This window comes from Trichomonas vaginalis, chromosome V (genome assembly GCF_026262505.1).
Source record: "Trichomonas vaginalis G3 chromosome V, whole genome shotgun sequence".
NCBI lineage: Eukaryota > Parabasalia > Trichomonadida > Trichomonadidae > Trichomonas > Trichomonas vaginalis.
The window spans coordinates 2280704-2299083 of NC_067207.1; the positions used below are offsets into that span (position 1 = coordinate 2280704).

The window sequence follows — 18380 nt, forward strand, 5'->3', positions numbered from 1 at the left end:
ACTCCTCAGATTATCCTCAAACTCCTCAGATTATCCTCAAACTCCTCAGACTACTCCTCAAACTCCTCAGATTATCCTCAAACTCCTCAGACTACTCCTCAAACTCCTCAGACTACTCCTCAAACTCCTCAGATTATCCTCAAACTCCTCAGATTATCCTCAAACTCCTCAGACTACTCCTCAAACTCCTCAGACTACTCCTCAAACTCCTCAGACTACTCCTCAAACTCCTCCTCAGATTATCCTCAAACTCCTCAGATTATCCTCAGACTCCTCAGATTATCCTCAAACTCCTCAGACTACTCCTCAAACTTCTCAGATTATCCTCAAACTCCTCAGACTACTCCTCAAACTCCTCAGACTACTCCTCAAACTTCTCAGATTATCCTCAAACTCCTCAGATTATCCTCAAACTCCTCAGACTACTCCTCAAACTCCTCAGATTATCCTCAAACTCCTCAGATTATCCTCAAACTCCTCAGACTACTCCTCAAACTCCTCAGATTATCCTCAAACTTCTCAGATTATCCTCAAACTCCTCAGATTATCCTCAAACTCCTCAGACTACTCCTCAAACTCCTCAGACTACTCCTCAAACTCCTCCTCAGATTATCCTCAGATTATCACTTTACATATATATATCGATAACTAAATAATTACTTATTATACTTTCTTTATTTTTTTTTAATTTTAAAATAATATTAATATCTCTTTCTACGTTTAATGATGAAAAGAGAAAGAGGAGTAAAAAGAGGAAAGAGAAAAGAAAGAGAGAGAGAGGAAAAAAAAGAGAAAGAAAGAAAAAAAGGACGGCGATAATTTTGTATTGTTTTGTTATTCGGCCGAATGGCGGGTACGAAGTACCCGCCATTCGGCCCCAAAAATGGCGTATTATTCTATTTTTAAACGGTCATGGCGTAAAATCGTCGCATCCCTACTTTGCTTGTGAGAACTAAATATTCATTAGTCAATTTAAGTTCCTTGACTTTTGTATGTGCGAAACAAGATATTTCAAGTTTAGTTAAATCGCTTGGGAAAACAATGCTGTTGATGTTTGTGTATTCAAATGCACCTTCTCCAATTAACTGCAGCTTTGATTGATCAGCAAATTTGACTGTTGTCAATTTTGAGCAATATTGGAATGAATATGGAGATATTTCAGTGATTTGGCTTGGAATTGTAATGGTTTCAAGATTCAAGCAATTCCTGAAAATTGCAATCGCGAATTGTGTAACGCCAGAACCAAATTCAACATCTTTAATTCCAGAGTTCGAAAAACTCTCGTAACCAAACTTAGACTGATTGAGTTTGATATGATGGAGATTGTAGCAATAACTAAAGGCATTACCATCTATTTCTATTACGTTTTTCAGATCAATACTGGAAATATTTGTATATATAAAGCAATTTTCTCCAATCTTTGTAATTTTATCTGAGAGTTCAACTGTCTCGAGTTTGAGGCAGTTCTTAAAGCAATTATCTGGTAACTCTGTGACTTGGGTGGCAGTAATCTTGAATGTTTTGAGAGTATCGATGTTTTCAAACGAATAAAGTGCTGTTATATTATCTCCAGAAACAACAATTGTATCAATGTTTTTAGCCAAAGCTTGTTTCCTTATTAAACCATATTCTTGTATATCAGATTGTTCAGTTATGGTCATAGTTGATCCATCATAATGAGGTTCGCTATGCAAAAATACGTTTCTACGCAGTAATGAGTTGATCACTACACGAGACGCAAGCATCTAATGAAAAAATGATCCGAAATATTATTTCAATACTATATGAAATCTAAAATCAAGAAATCAATATAAAAGAACTACTTTTAGCTTGAATTTTGATCATAAAAACTAAAATGGTCAGTTCATAGTCAGATCATTTGAGTACTTTCTGAAAAATTCTATTGAAGTAAAATATTATATATAATTATAATAGAATGTATTGATGAAAATTTTTGTTCAATTTTTTTAATCGTCTTTGAATATTTGAATATTGGAATTAAAATATTAATTGAAATGCTGCTTTGAACAAAATAAAAATTCTGTCGAAAATTTGAATAGCTCTCAATTTATTTTATATTTATCATTAAGGATAATGTAGCGAAGTTAATAACATATTAATTTGCGATCAATAAATTGAATCAATATTCAGATCAAATCACTTGAATTTGTTTGTCACTTTTATTTGAACCCACGATTTCATATCCTCGCCTGAAAACGAGAAGTTTTATGCGATATTAATATTTCGGAATGAATATGTTTAGGTAGTTGAACCGGTACAAAAGCTATTCACAAAAAAATATATGTCACTTTTTTGTTAATTGTTTCTAGAATAAAAAATGTTGCATTTTCCGCAGGCAAATATATTTTAAAACGTTTTATAATATAATAAAAACATAAATTTGGAAATCTAACAAGAATTTGAAACATTTTACATTAATTGGAGCAGTCGCTAAACAGCAATAATTGAAAGACTTGTTATTCATGCCAGATGATATGAGTGGATCAATAAGAGAAGAGTAGCAGTCAACACCACAAGATATTTTGGTGTCCATGAAAGCTGATCGCCCAATTGAAGGCTGACCATAAATTCTCACACTTTTAAGATTTTTCAAGCCTCTGAAAGCTTCAACTCCAATTTTTGTGACAGAAGGAGGTATAATAATCGATAGTAAATTCACAGCCTTTATTAATGCATAATCCTCTATAACTTTTGTTTCATTTCCAAGCGTAATAATTTGGACAGATTGATACTCAAGTTGAGGAATACTTTCCATTTCGATAGTAAGATTTCGCAAGTTTGGACAATTGTCAATGACATACAGATGAATTATGCTAATACTCTTTGGAATTCTCAGGTAAATAAGATCATACATATGATGGAAGCAACCATATTCTAGTTGGGTGCAAGATTCAGGTATAATTATTTCATTTAATCTGGAAAAGCAGAAAGCATTTCCATAAATTCTTTTAACAGAATTCGGAATATAATATGTTCCTGTTAGCATACTAGGATATGAATAAAAGACTGTTTGATCGTGGCTCAGAAATGCCTTTGTGACTATTGAATATAAGGATGAAGAATCTGAATAAATTTCATATAGATTGTAGAGACAAAGAAAAGTATCTGGTTGGATTTGGGTGAGTGAAGATGGCAAATAAATGTATTTAATATAAGAATAAATGCAAATTCTTGATCCAAACGACAAAATTCCTTCGTTAAATCTCATTTCTTCACCTTCAAATTCAGAAAAGCATCCACAATTTTGGGATAGTTGCCCATTTATGTATCTTAAAGATAATGGAAACTGATATGATGGAACTTTTCTAATGCGGTAAAAGCATGCGTAATCTAGTATTTCAAGCTTGGACTGCGTTGGAAAAATGACTCTTGATATTGCTGAGCATTCTGCGAAGCAAAATGAGCCGATATTTTCTAAAGAGCTGCAATTCGAAAGATCAAGTTCTGTTAAAAGTTTACATTGATCAAATGAATAATGTCCAAGAAACTTGAGCGATGATGGACTTTCAAATAAAATTTTCTTTAATGTTTGATTTTAATGCAAAATATTGGCTTGATGTTCCGTTTGCAATACTAACAACATTGGCCGAAACAATATATTCCGACACCGGACTTCCAATATCTTCAAGAGTTTCCGTCAGTAAAAGCTAATCAATTGATTGGGTTTTGTCACTTTTTGTAAATCTTATTTTTGATAAAAATACATCATTCATCAGAAATTATATAATCCCTAATCGTTTTCTATGCAATTTTCTGATTGAGGAAATATCTTAAATCAGAAATATACAATTTTTTTCTCCCCCAGACTTTTTAGAGAATTGAGTTTGAGAGAAAAGATAAATATAAAAAGTCTGCAAAGATTATATTAAAATTATAAACAAACAATTTTTTACTAATTATCGCGTTGTGTAAGTTCAAACACTTGATTATCTACATCAACAACCGAGTTAGCTCCTTTGATAATTTCAGAAGCTCTTTGAAAAGTTTCCAAATCGTTTACTTCATTGCTTTTGATAATTTTTGCAATATCAACAATAGAATGTGACATGATATCATTTGGACTTTCCATTCCAGAATTGAACAATAATCTGGCTTCAAATCTTGGTATTCCTGGAATTCGCATTAAACTTAGCAATTCACTTTTTGCTCCATACAAAATTGTTTTTCTAAATTGATTAATAGCTGCTTCCAACATTGGCATTCCACATGAATTACAAATCTTCATTACTTGTACTGCAAATGCATGAGCATTTCTTTGTAATGACTGGCAGTGGCCTCTTGCAACTCCATATTTTTCTTCAATTTGTTTAATGCCAATTTCATCAGTCAAATCAAGTAAAATGCTGGAAGCAAACAATCTTTGAAAGATAGTATCAATGTTATCTAAGTTCATCACATTGTTTCCTCTTATTGACATAATAATTTTCTTTTCAAATTCATCTTTTCTGACTCCTAATTTCGTTTCAATTACTGTTGAATGTCTTTTGAAGATATCTTCCCAAACTTGATTGGAATATTCAGGTACAGAGAAGTCATTTTGTGCTGGAGTACAAAGGAACATCAAATGTATTTTATCAATAAGATCCAATGATGTATTTGCCCTTTGCAAAAACTTGTAAACTTCTAATCCTTCGTCAATACTCATATTCGCCAATGCAATACCTCTTCCTAAATCTGTTGGATCTTCGTTTTCGTTCAATAATGACAAGTTCTTTAATCTCTTGATAGATTCATCAATAATATTCTGTGATTCTTCTTCTGTCATTCCTTTTTTAGCCGCATAAAACGAAAACAAAGGAAAGTTTTTGTAAAGATTTTTGTCAAGTTTTGAAAAACAAATTACTTGGAGGAAATATCGATCAAATTCGCTTGCTTCCAATAGATGACTTTGAATACTTTCTATTTTCCTATTTGCTAGTTCTTGTATTATCTCTCTTTCATTAGCAAAACTTCCACTTTCAATAGTAACAGCCATTCCAGGATTTTCTTCTGTTCTTCCTGCTCTTCCAGCCATTTGTGTGTACAAAGAAGGTGTCATAATTGTAGGCGGCTTCTGGTAGTTTCTTCTATAAATTGTATCAATTATAACTAAAGCAACATTAATGAAATTAATGCCAGCACTCAAAGTTGTCGTCGCAACAACAATAGAAATTGCGCCATTTCGAAATCCTTCTTCAACAAGTTTCCTTTCTTCAACTAACAACCCTGCATGATGATATGAAACTCCTTTCAATACTAATGGTGCTAAATCTGATGAATCAGTCTGTCCTTGAGCAAATCTCGTTAAATTCACTGCGATTTCTTCTCTCATTTTTATTATATAGTCATTTTTCGTCTCAATTTTGATGTGTTTTGCCAAAAATTTTGCTGCAGAAGCTGCTTCTCTTCTTGTGTTTACAAAATATAAAACATTTGCATTTTCAGCAAAATTTATTACATCTTCTATCAAAGGGAGTGCTCTTTTGACATTACTTGTACTTCCTTCTTTTAGTGGATATACTTTTTGAGCTTTTTGGAATTTTCCGTTTACAATTGGAATTAATTCTCCTTGGACTGAGAGCAAATATTGATTTAAAGTTGAAGATCTATTCTCCGATCTGAATATAAATGCATCCATCCATTTTTTATAGATTTCACAGTCTTCATTTGATATTGTTGCAGAAAGACCAATAATTCTTGGTGGCTTTGTGGCTAAGAGGAGTTTTGCAATAATAGCTTCAACATTTGATCCTCTTCCTTCATAACTGATCATGTGAATCTCATCAATAATTATTAATTTAAAAGAATCAAGATAATCACTCCTAATTGCAGCATTTATTAGCGAATGCGCTCTTTCAAATGTGCAGACAGCTATTGATCCGACCTGAAACTCTGAGCCACCAACATTTTGATAAAAAGCTTTAACTTGATATTTAGGGAATCTCTGAGAAAATTGAGTATATTTCTCAGCAGCAAGAGATACAAAAGGGACACAATACAAGATCTTTGAAGTTATATCAGCTTCTAATTGTTGTGCAATTGCAACTTCAGCAGCAACAGTTTTTCCACCTGCTGTAGGAACTTTCACAACTATATTCTTATTTTGTCTCCATTCAGGACGCGAAAACAATACCCGCTGCCAAGTGCGTAAAGATCTAATTGGTGGACTTGGCTTTCCAAGAAGAAAAGTTTCTTGGAGAAAACGTGGTATACCAACAGAATCCATATCCGGAGAAAATATCTCACCTGTCAATTTAATTTGAGAACCATCAGACATTTGTTGTCAAAAAATTTTTTTTGAAGGGAGGATAAAAATTGTGACCGTTTGTAAATTCTACAAGACGATTAAAAATAAAAGCGGCACTTTTGGCAGTCATTGTCACTTTTGCTTTTCTATGAGCTGTGATAGTCTCTCTGATCTTGGCTTGAATGGCCATTTCGGTCAGACTGGAGCAACGATCACAGGCTATTTCAATCAACTTTCGAAAGAAAGAACTTCATTAACATTAAAAATCAGGAGAGAATCTTTTAATGCAATGAATGTTCTTCTTAAGAGGGATTTAAAGGTGCCGAAACCAAAGGTTTTGAATTCTGACAAAGATACACCGCTTTTACAACCAGAAAACGCAATTGCTGCTCTTCAATCTGATTCTGAAAACACTATCCTCACATTTTTGAATGAATTCATAATAAACGTTCAAGCAAACTCCAAGAGCGTCTCTCGCCTCGTCTCGAACGAGAACTTTATTACCAATTTAACAGAATTATTTAACAATGAGTATTCTTCATTGACAACAATAGCTCTATTCCAGGTTACAGCTATTATTTTCCAGCAGAGCAAGCTGAATAGACAGCTCGTGGACTCTGATATCATAGCCACATTATCATCATTAATTTTAGCTGATGAATCAGACATTACGACCCCTCTTATAGCTCTTATTGGATCAATTGCTGCATCTTCGGCGTACGCGCGTGACGCACTTCTTTGCTTTGGTATACATTTTTCTTTAATTGACAAAATTAAGCAGACAGAAGATGAATCACTCAAAGAAGCAACTGGAAAGTGCCTGTGTATCATCTTCGGAGGTCCACATCCATACTCATCTGACGTAGTTCACGATTGTATCCAATCTTTGATCCAATTGCTCGAAAACGCCTCTATTCCTTTAATCCAGTCGATATTAACAATCCTTATAGATATGACAAACAAAGTTACGGAGACAGTTTACCTTATCTACGACCTTGGCCTGTTTCCATTCGTTATTGAAACTTTACAGAACCCAGAACTTCGAACTGTTGCTCTTGCCTTGTGCGGGAACCTCACAGTATCACAACCAATGCAGGCAAAGAAGTTCATGGACCTTGGTCTTTACGATATTTTAATGAATGTCATGTCTGACGACGATGATGCTCCATACGCACTTTGGATATTATCTAACTTGCTTGATAGTATTCCAACCGTGATATTGCCACTGTTAACTATGGAAATGATCCTTCAATGCGTCCAAGCAACGGAAACATCGACTTCTGAGTTCAAACAAGAGGTCACTTACTTCGTAGGAACAATTATCATTGTCGCGGGAACAGAAATCAGCCTTCTTTTCTTGAGACAAGAGATATTCGACCTTTTAGTTGAAATGCTTGGGTGCGGCATATATAATATTATTGTTAGATGCATTGACTCACTCCAAAAAATAGCTTTGTCGTCAATTTCGACTGGACATTGCGACCAATATTCAAATTTGATCCATGCAACCGACTTTCCTGACAGAGTAGAGGAATTGGATGATAGCGATAACCCTATTTACCATGATAAGATCGAATCTCTCCAGAAAACTATAGAAGATGTTGAAAATCAATGAAAACTTTATTATAAATTGTTTTTAATATGTATCATAACTAATTTATTTTTAACTTACAAAACATTTAGATTTAATAATAGTAATCTAGATTTAATGGGGAAATATAACAAAATTTTCCAAAACATTGTTCCTTTCAGATTATATGACTTAGATGATATCATTTAACTGTGGAATAAATGTGATCAATATGGTTATTGAAGTGATAACTAATCAAATTCTGAAAATAAATAATGAAATTTTATAAACAAAGGTGATTATTAGGAAAATGTAATGACTCTATGCGCAAATTGTTTAAATTTCATGTTCATATAACTAAATCATCGAAATATATATATATATATATATCAAATAAATATTGTATGAAAGATGTCTCAGATATACTTCATGAATTGCTTCATCAGTTAGAACTGATTTTATTTCATTTAGATAAAGCTCTAAAGACAATTTCCTTTATCAAATTATGCAAAATTAATATCAAGGAATGGCTTTTTCAGTGATGAAACTTGATCTTTCGATCTATCTCGTCGGATGTATTCATGATACAAAAATGAAAAGATTTCTAAACTGCGACGTTTTAAATTTTTTTTTTACTTTCTCAAGGAAAGTTTACAAACGGTTTTTAACGGAATCTCAATTCGGAGCTATGTCTTTGAAGCTTAAGTACAGCAGCCTTCAGACAGGTTCATATTCTATTATTCATAATGGCGATGAGTATCCGATAGACCCAATCTTGTTCCTTAAATACTCACGTAGATTTGGAACATTATTTAATTTCGCAGAAAATCATGTAGCAGTCAATGATGACTACGACAAGCATACATTCGAGCTATTTGTCAAAGCATGTCAATGCCAGCCATTCGAAATCTCAGGAAATGATTGCATTAATTTACTTCTTCTTGCAGAATACTGGGAATCGGCTACACTTGTCAAGAAAATCGAAAAAATCATCAAAGACACAATTCCTGCAAAAGATATCCTCGAAATGTACATAAAATTCCAAGGAACAGAGTTTCCAATTGAGCGTTTAGAAAAAATCATGATTGCATGCCTTCCAGAATACATTGTTGAGCCATTATTCCCAACATTACCCTTTGAAGTCATAGATCGCGTTGTTCATGAGTCAAAAGCCCAAATTTCGCCAACGCAGATAGTGAAACTATGTTTGGCTGTTGCCGAAGTTCACGGATTGAAGTCAGTCCACGTATTTTCTCATACATGTTTCGATGATATTCCATCAGATGAACTCATGGACGTTTCCGAGATATTCAGAAATTGCGAGGACAAGCAGTTATCGCAGTTTTTCCAGGCCATGGGACGTCTTCTTTACCAAGTTTCAAATGGAGCTGAATCCGCCACTCAATTCGAAGTTTCATGGCGTTCAGGAGAGACAGGAACATGGAACCAAGCATTCGACTTCTACAACTATGTCACAGAATACAAAAAGAAACATGTTACAGCAGATACCCCTAATGCTGCGGCCAAAAAGCAAGGAGAGTCTACTACATCAACAGCTTTCCTCAAGATTGCTGCCGATAAGGGTAACTACACCGCTCAATACCAATATAGTAAATATTTATTCAGAAAAGCAGCAACAAGTGACGAACGCCAAGTCGCTTTGAACTATATGATCCAAGCTGCCGCTGAAAGTAACTCAGAAGCTATCACAGCCCTCAAAACGATGTATCCAATCAGCGAAGTTGCTTCTAACATGAAAATCTACGTTTATTCAACAATGACTCTTCAAAACTTACTTCTTAACCTCAATCCGAGAAACTTTGATAACGTCAAGACCGCAATTTTCGCTTTATTATTCGGAACAGAGAGAAACGGCATCACAGCGCTTACATCTAACATTCTTCGTGCTGTAGTTGTTCGCCAGCGTCTTATTCCTCTCTACGCCGACCTCGTCAAGTACTTAATTTCAGTTGCATCCGAAACAAATAACTACGCTTTACTTAAAGGCTCAATTTACACCAAGGTCATGGAGACCTTGCTTACAGACAGTCCGCGCGTCAAACAATTTGCCCTCATGCGCTTCCTTTATCTCTGTTCTCGTAAGGAAATCTACAAAGACGACGAATTGGCCGAAAGTATCTCACAATTCATGCACGAGCAGAAGCACCTCACGCAGTCCAACCTCATCATCTTCTACTACTTCGCTCCTTTACTTGAAAGATTCGAGCGAGATCTCTACAAGCAGATGTATTTGACAAGGTTCGACGGTGGAATGGGCTGCCTCGACAAGATGATCGCTGATTTCAAGGACAACATTGTTATGTTAAGACTTAATGATTGGGCCAACTTCTATACTACTCGTGAAGATGCTTTGTATGCAACAGAATTGGGCTACGCCATTGCTCATGATGATCTCGGTAAGTTCCAGCAGCTAACCTCTAAAGAAGACTTCAATTTGACCCAAAAAATTATGAACGACGCTTACGATTTAGAGGGAAGTGAAAAAGTGACGGTTTTACAATACTCATGTTTACAAGGCTCACAGATTATTTTCACATATTTATTACAGAGAGGTCTAGTTAAGACCAGCGGTATGGATAATACAACAATTACATGCGCTGTTATTGGCGGAAAAGATTTCATAGAGAATTTCATTGTAAACCAGATGAAGAACAAGAATGACTTATTTAGAATAGCTGCTAGATACCAGAACGTTGAGGTTCTATCAAGATTCTTCAAGTCTGGCTTTGATTTCTCATCTGTCGACGAAATCGGCCGAACAGCTTTACACCACGCAACACAAATGGGTTTGCCTGATGTTGTTAAGATCCTCCTTTCACTTGACGGAATGGATTTGAACAGAAAAGATAAAGATGGACTCACTGCTTTACACATCGCGGCTAAGAACAACGATTTGGATATTGTTAAGATCCTCTCTGTTTGCAGAGGAATTGCTTTAGACTGCCGCACTAATAACAATGAATTACCTTTCGATCTCGCGGAATCTCCTGATGTTAAGGCTATATTGAAGAAGAAATAAATATATTTTATGATTATTTATGGTTTGATGAATAAAAACTTTTATTTACTTGTTTCTGACATTTCATAAAAGTTTTTATTTTTTTTTATCACAAAATGGTGTCTGATGTACTGTAATGATAAGCTTTCTTATTAATTTTCTTATTAGGGTTCTATATCATTAGCATTTCTCCAAAGATGCAAATTCAATTTTTAGAAAATTGAATTCAGAGAAAAAGCTAAATAGATTCGACTTTTATTGTAATTGTGTCTCATGTAGAAGCTAGAAAATTAACCAAAGAAGGAAAATAAAATAATTCATAATATAAGATTTAATAAGAGTGAGTATATGTACTTAACATGAACATGTATCGAAAAGCGTTTAGCATATAACTATTAGTGTTGCAATTCGGAATTTCAGTCCAAAATTTTCCAATAATTTTGATTCCGGCGAGAAGAAAGCAAGTAAAGCAGCAATTAGATGAATGTACGCAAGTGTTTGATTCCATTCGAATTTGATATGAAGTAAACGGTATTTTGGAATTAATTTCATATGTTTTACTTATATTAGGATAACACTTGTAATTATCGGCAGAATCTAAATATAAAAATTCCCGACAAAACGAATCATTGATAAAATATATTTCTTGCAAATCTCCAGAATTGGTTAATCCATATATGCGAATGGAATTTGGTGGTACTTGATCAGCATAGGATAGAAATGATAAAGTGGAAAGGGTAAATGGAACTGGAGAAAAGATATTCAAAAAAGGAGATGAAGGCGTTGACCACCATGTGCATGATTTATCCCATTTCGTAATACATTGAGGATTTGGATCACCAGATATCCTGAAGTCAAAAATAGGTAAATTCAAAACTCGAAATTACAAGGAATTATTAACAGGATCACCTAGTAATATATTGAGGGTCTGGATCACAAGGTATCTTAAGTCCAAATAAGAATAGTTGAGTCCTGAGAATTCGTATTATTAATAATTTACTAAATGAAATCGAATATTCAAATAATTTACGATGACTATTAGTGAAAATATGCATAATTTTTACATATTTTACTTCCTTTCTAATAAAAATTTACCCTTTTCCTGAAATCTTTTTTACCCTTTTTCTCTTCAACCTAAGAAAAAGAAAATGTCGCAAGGATTATGGCTTGTTTCTGCAGGATATGATTTAAGCATATGCTTCAGAGATATTACAGATCAAAATTCTCAACTAACAAAGCTTAACTTGACTCAAGCTCAAGCAAATAGAATGATTCCATACGCTGATTCGAAATTTTTCGTTGCAAGCAATCCATATATATTCCTTTATGATAGGAATTTTCGCTCGGGAAAGCATACATTCATGTATCAAGGCCACCAATCAAATGTAACTGATTTATGTTTCGCCGGCAATAGTCTTTATGCTTGCAGTGAAGATAAGACATGGCAGAAGTGGGAATTTGGAAAACCAAAGTCTCTTAAAGCAGTTCACACTGGTTGCTGCTTAAATGCGATTGCATTAATTCAAGACAAAACAATCTTGATTACAGGCAACGACCATGGCCAAATCGAAGCATGGAATCCAAACACATACGAAAAGATTACGACCGTTAAACTTGGCTCTTCTCCAATTCGTTCAATCGCCGAATGCGGCAAGAATGGCCCGATCGTTGCTGGCCTTCAAGATGGTCAAGTTGTTCTTTTCACATACGCAAACAATGAAATTACAATCCAAAAAACGATTGTTGCCCATAAAAACATTCTTACACGCGTTGCTGCTTCTGCCGATGGCAAATACTTTGCAACCGCTTCAGCTGATTCAACAGGTATCGTTTGGGTTACTGAAACATGCGAAATTTATATGAGATTAGAAGATAAAGCACAATCACAATGGATTTGGGATGTTTGCTTCTCTAATGATGGAAAATATGTTGTTACAGGTGGAACTGATAAGGTTTGCCGCCTTTGGAGCCTTGCTGAAAAGAAATTATCAAATTATTACGAATGGAACTTGAAAGGAGTAACATGCTTAACTTTACTTCAATAAGCATTTAATTTGTATTATTTAAACTATATATCATACCAATTTTTATTTTTTTATTATTTATATTTTCCAAAATGAGGTCTAACTATTCAAAACAAGAGGCAGACTTACAGAGACATTTATAAAGTTCTTCCACATAAAAACTAGTGAATACATTGAAGATATGTGAAATAAGATTACAAATATTTTGATTACGAAGTATGAATTGTCTGACATGCCACTTACAAAGATAATTGGGATCGCCATTCAATATAATTATGCGTCTTGGATAATAATGGTTAATCTTCTTTAGTTTTGTGCAAATGTCAATGAAAAGACAAACTTGAAATAACATTTCTTCAGCATGCAGAATTTCATAATAGTAAAGAAATAGTTGAACTTCTTCTTTCACATGGTTCAAATATCAATGAAAAAGAAATTGATGGAAAAATTGTTCTTAATTGAGTTACTTATTTAACATGACGCAGACATCAATAAAAAGGATAAAAATTGCCAGATAAGGGTCATAGTCTTGTCGTTGAAGATCAATTTTGAAAAGATGGCAAAAATTTTAAACGGCAAATTCATGCGAGGTAAAAAACCAACTTTACTACCAGATGATAAACTTCAAGAACTTTGTAATGAAGATTTTGAACAGATCTTTACCAAAATAGACGAAGCAAAACGAAGATTTGTCGTTGCAATTCAAGATGACTTAATAAAATACGTTGAAGACTATGAAACGTCTCGTAAATCATCAAAAGCAAATGCAACTCAGAGCATGAACTTTACTACCAATATAGATATTTCTGATCCAGGAATGGATCAACTCGATTTAAATCAGTATACGACTAATGATCAATTTACTAATATTGATCAATCAAGCGGAACTGACCCTGGCAGTATTACTGGTGAAACACTCACTGATCATAGATCATCACAATTAACACCAAATGAATCTTCTAACGAAGAATCCGCAATCCAACGAACAACAGATAATCAATTTTCTATTAATAATCTTACTATTGATGATACTAATGAATCAAAGCCACTTGAATCCATAAATACAACCGGAAGTATTCAATCACCAACAAAGCCTATATCAACACCAAGCAGTCACTCTCCTACAAAGCCTGCTTCAACACCTACACCAAGTGTTCAATCTCAGATTCAATCTCCATCTCCATCGCCAGCTCCTCCACCACCAGCTCCCAGAACATCACCAATGAATTCTTCAAGAGAAGAAAAGACAGCTCAAGCTATAAAACCAAGAATCATTCCTCAAGAAGATGATTTTGATGAGGAAGAGGATGACTTTGACTTCGGAGGCTTAGTATAAGTGTGTTATTTAATTTTAAAATGTGTTTAGATATTTTTGTTTTATTAATATTAATTTTTTATATAAATGGCTCAAACATTATGAAGATCGAAATATATGATCTTAGTTTAATTACTAATCACTATTGAAAGAAAATAGCAAATGAATTTAACCTCAAACGCACAAAATGGTAATGATATAAAAAATTTTAAAGGCAAAATAGAGTAATATCAAGAAATTATTTACAATCAAAATATGAACTTAACTATACTATCTATTGATCTGGATGTGTTGGAGCTGCGGTTTTAGCTTTTTTGTCATGAATTGTTTGAAGGAAATAATACTTTCTACGATCGCTTTTGAGAGCGCTCATAATATCATCAGCTGAAATTTTACCAGCGGATTGGGAATTTTGTAGTGCTGTCTTAGTTAATTGAGTCAAATAAACTTGTAAAGCGCCTAAAACTGTATCTACTGTTTCGTTGTATTGCTCTTTATTGCCTGAACATGTATACATGATTTGTGTAACTGCTTCGCGAAGTGCATTCTTTGGAGGCATTTTTCCTCCTTTTTATTTATTTTTTCCCCCTAAATTTTTCAAAAAAAGTGAAAAAACTTCATGAAGCTTTTTCATCGATAACACTGAGAGGTGAAGCCTTTAGGATATAGTTTATCTTCTAGATTATGGATTTATTATACTTTTGGAAGTTATTCCTTTCTAAATTGAACGGATTTTAAGAAATGAAATATCAAGCATCTTGCATGTCCTTTGGGCACAAATTATAGAAAGTGTACCTGAACGATACGGATATTTGGTCAAAGGAGTAGCTTAATTTTTGACCATTATTAATGAGACATGTATATAGAGCAATATAATGATTTTATTACAGTATTTGATAAATTATTTCATATTAAGTCAGATGAATCACTTGAAGATACCTATAATTTGATGTTATCAATAATCTCTAAATATAATTTGCGATTAACAATAGTCATTACCGCCATATTTGCCGCAATACGATGCAATTATCAATCTTGCGAGCAATATATCAAAATACTAAATCATATCTTAGCTACATTTTCAAATTCAAATTCAAAACTTTATGCTGATCTTTTAAAAGAAAACGTGAACGATTATAAAGATTTACTTTCGTTTAAAGATGGAAATACATATCAAATAGAATTTGACCAAAGTGCTTTTCCAAAAGAAGGAGATTTGCCTTATATAATAATGAAAGATCAAATTGAGAAATTCAAAGAATATGTAACTAATAATGAATTAGAAGATGTTCTGCTTCCCATTTCATATGAACCTCTTTCACCTATTGAAATAAGTGCCTATTTTGGATCGGTTAATATTTTTAGTTTTCTTCATCATAGTTTAGGATTTGAATTAACTGATTCTTGTTTTCAATTATCTATTATTGGAAGAAACACTGATATAATTAATGAATGTATGAATTGTTATCATATAGATGAAAATGTCATATATTTTGCCCTGATATCTCATAATCATGAATTCACGGAATACATTTTAGATCGCAAAGAAGTTGATATTAATAAAATTGATCATTCTCCTATTGTCGAATCGTTAAATCTAAAAGCTCTCTTTCTCATGTATGAGAAAAGCAAAAATTCGATAATACCATGGTGTGCTGCATTTCAACAAACAAATGATTTAATAAAAAAAGGAGATCTTGATTTTTCTAAAATCGATTTAAACAAAAGAACATTATTGCATAATGCAATTATTTATTATAATATTGATATATGCAAATTCATTTTAAATAATTTGAAAACCAATCATATAAATATTGATGGAAAAGATTCTGATGGGAAAACAGCACTTCACTATTCAGTTCTAAACAACTGTAATACAATTACTGAAAATCTTCTTTTACGTGGTGCTAAAATTAACGCAAAAACTAAGAATGGAATGACAGCTCTTCATTTTGCAGCCTTAAGGAATAATGTAGAAACATTTGAAATCCTTATTTCTCATGGAGCAGACATCAATTCAATAGATGATACAGGAAATTCTCCACTTCATCTTGCAATGGATTCAAAATGTAAAGAAATAGCTGATATCCTTATTAAGCATGGGGCTAATATCAATATTAAAAACCAATTAAAAGCAACACCTCTTCACATTGCAACATATATGAACTTTAAAGATACATTGGAAGTGCTCCTTTCACTTGGAGCAGATGTTAATGCTAAAGACATAAATCAATTTACTGCTCTTCACTTAGCAGCTGATCAAAATTTCATCAAAGTTGCAAAAATTTTGCTCTCGAAAGGAGCTGAAGTTAATTCGAAAGATCACAAGGGAAGAACTCCCCTTCATTTAGCAGTTCTGAAAAACAACGATCAAATGGCAAAAATTATTATTTTACATGGAGCTGACATCAACCAAACTGATAATAATGGAAAAACTCCTCTTCATTATGCAGTAGAACAAAAGTACCTAAAAACAGCAAAAATTTTAATTTCTCATGGTGCAAATGTCAATATTAAGGACAAAAGCGGACGAACATCTCTTGAAATTGCGAAAGAAAATGAAACTGATGGGAAGATGATTGAATTTTTCCAAATAAATCAAAAACTATTTTTCTAAATATAGCTCAAAATGTTTTAAAAATGAATGGTTTATGAAAATATGCAGATTGGTAACTTTTTTTAATTACGACGTCTAAATGAATAAGGTATACAAAAATCCAATGAATTAATTTTCTTATTAGAACCCATATAATCAAACTCCCATTTTTGGTTTGCAATAACTCGGTTGATTGGATTGATAGCAATAATATTAACATGATGTTTTCCTTTTTGAGGGTTTTCAGGAAGTGGTATAACTAATTCGAAATATGGATTTAGATCATCATGATTATATATATATTTAATAGACTTGGATATAATACCGCTATCGTCAATTGAAGCATTAATGAATTGAATTGAATCATATCCAATATTTGATATGTTTCCAATAAGGGTTAGACTTTGTTCAATATGATAACTTGTAGTGATACTGAAAATAGGTGGACTCCTGTAAATAAACTTGCAACTTACAGTATTTGTTTCATTTCCTTCTTGATCGAATGCTTTTAGATATAGTATGTGTTCCCCTATTGCAAGGTTATTTGGTACTGTATATTGATAGTTAAAGCGTCGCTTATAAATTGGAAAATATTCAGAGAATTCATGTGAATTTTCGGATTCATTGTCAATGTATGAAATAATTTTAATTGTTTGATTCCTATAGATATATGCAGTTGTAAGCATGACGGAAAGGCTTGAATCTATACTTTGGATAATTGGATCATTCAAAATATCTAAATATGCTAATGAAATAGAGACATCAAATTGGGATTGGCATTGATAAGTTGTTAAGTGATTTATTTTTAATTCAAATATTTCAAATTCATCTGTTATTATGCATCTAGTGTTGTAGAGTGTTGTATTGTATATATTTTCTTTGATGTAGCAATTTCTGATATTGAATGAACCTTTATTTCGTGAATAAAATATATAATACCCTTCATTATTAATTATACTACAATTGAATATTTCTACAGAAACACCATTTTCATTAGTATCGCATCCAAAAACTGAATTTTTAGATTGATACTTGGAGATTAAATTGAATATTATATTGCAATGATGAATATTAAAAATATGATTTTCATAACCTGTCCATAATCTTATCAAACAGAATGATGTTCCAGAATTATTGAAAAATGTTGAAAATGATATTTCACAATTGTCATAAACAGCAACTGCAATTCCCCAATCATAAGTAGGACATGATGATTGTGTGATATTAACATTTTGTACTGTATTGTTTCTCCCATTTTGAACCACTGGAGCGTTTCCCCCTTCATAATAGAAATTGATGTTTGTTTTGTCATTGAAAATATTGAATCTAACCAACAGAAAGGATAGCGGCTTGATCCATTTATAGCGCATACCCTATAAATAATAGTTTTCATATGTGAAAATATTTGAGGTACAGTTTCAGAAGTATATATATGTCTATAATAATTATTTTCGAAAATTGATTGAGAAACCAAAAGGATTGAATCGTAAATACTCGATGTTCTTATTACACCACCATTCTTGTTTTTAAATAAAACTTCATAGACAAAATATTTCCCAGGTCTTTCAATATACTGTGCTGTAGAAATCATTGTGATATTTGATGTATC

The 18380-nt window shown here is 32.9% G+C and overlaps 9 protein-coding genes across 9 annotated transcripts; 5 read left to right on the forward strand and 4 right to left on the reverse strand.

The window, feature by feature from the left end:
* Positions 1 to 902: 902 nt before the first annotated feature.
* Positions 903 to 1745, reverse strand: TVAGG3_0265550 (ribonuclease inhibitor domain-containing protein; the record flags this gene model as incomplete). The annotated part of the gene is made up of 1 exon (XM_001583568.1): positions 903 to 1745. The coding sequence occupies one exon, from the start codon at positions 1743 to 1745 to the stop codon at positions 903 to 905; it is 843 nt and encodes a 280-aa protein (XP_001583618.1).
* Positions 1746 to 2355: 610 nt separating this feature from the next.
* On the reverse strand, positions 2356 to 3672 carry TVAGG3_0265560 (ribonuclease inhibitor domain-containing protein; the record flags this gene model as incomplete). The annotated part of the gene is made up of 1 exon (XM_001583569.1): positions 2378 to 3007. One exon carries the CDS (start codon positions 3005 to 3007, stop codon positions 2378 to 2380), a length of 630 nt encoding a protein of 209 aa, XP_001583619.1.
* Positions 3673 to 3913: 241 nt separating this feature from the next.
* TVAGG3_0265570 (plastid DNA replication) lies at positions 3914 to 6277 on the reverse strand (the record flags this gene model as incomplete). The annotated part of the gene is made up of 1 exon (XM_001583570.1): positions 3914 to 6277. The coding sequence occupies one exon, from the start codon at positions 6275 to 6277 to the stop codon at positions 3914 to 3916; it is 2364 nt and encodes a 787-aa protein (XP_001583620.1).
* A 103-nt stretch (positions 6278 to 6380) lies between these two features.
* On the forward strand, positions 6381 to 7899 carry TVAGG3_0265580 (nuclear import signal receptor protein; the record flags this gene model as incomplete). The annotated part of the gene is made up of 1 exon (XM_001583571.1): positions 6396 to 7862. The coding sequence occupies one exon, from the start codon at positions 6396 to 6398 to the stop codon at positions 7860 to 7862; it is 1467 nt and encodes a 488-aa protein (XP_001583621.1).
* A 601-nt stretch (positions 7900 to 8500) lies between these two features.
* TVAGG3_0265590 (protein ubiquitination) lies at positions 8501 to 10900 on the forward strand (the record flags this gene model as incomplete). Its single annotated transcript, XM_001583572.2, has 1 exon — positions 8506 to 10857. One exon carries the CDS (start codon positions 8506 to 8508, stop codon positions 10855 to 10857), a length of 2352 nt encoding a protein of 783 aa, XP_001583622.1.
* A 1079-nt stretch (positions 10901 to 11979) lies between these two features.
* Positions 11980 to 12920, forward strand: TVAGG3_0265600 (TOR signaling; the record flags this gene model as incomplete). Its single annotated transcript, XM_001583573.1, has 1 exon — positions 11985 to 12881. One exon carries the CDS (start codon positions 11985 to 11987, stop codon positions 12879 to 12881), a length of 897 nt encoding a protein of 298 aa, XP_001583623.1.
* Positions 12921 to 13416: 496 nt separating this feature from the next.
* TVAGG3_0265610 (uncharacterized protein) lies at positions 13417 to 14196 on the forward strand (the record flags this gene model as incomplete). Its single annotated transcript, XM_001583574.1, has 1 exon — positions 13417 to 14196. One exon carries the CDS (start codon positions 13417 to 13419, stop codon positions 14194 to 14196), a length of 780 nt encoding a protein of 259 aa, XP_001583624.1.
* A 199-nt stretch (positions 14197 to 14395) lies between these two features.
* TVAGG3_0265620 (Transcription initiation factor IID, 18kD subunit family) lies at positions 14396 to 14740 on the reverse strand (the record flags this gene model as incomplete). The annotated part of the gene is made up of 1 exon (XM_001583575.1): positions 14450 to 14734. The coding sequence occupies one exon, from the start codon at positions 14732 to 14734 to the stop codon at positions 14450 to 14452; it is 285 nt and encodes a 94-aa protein (XP_001583625.1).
* A 181-nt stretch (positions 14741 to 14921) lies between these two features.
* TVAGG3_0265630 (cyclin-dependent kinase inhibitor 2C-related family) lies at positions 14922 to 17000 on the forward strand (the record flags this gene model as incomplete). The annotated part of the gene is made up of 1 exon (XM_001583576.1): positions 15632 to 16792. One exon carries the CDS (start codon positions 15632 to 15634, stop codon positions 16790 to 16792), a length of 1161 nt encoding a protein of 386 aa, XP_001583626.1.
* Between the last annotated feature and the right edge of the window lie 1380 nt (positions 17001 to 18380).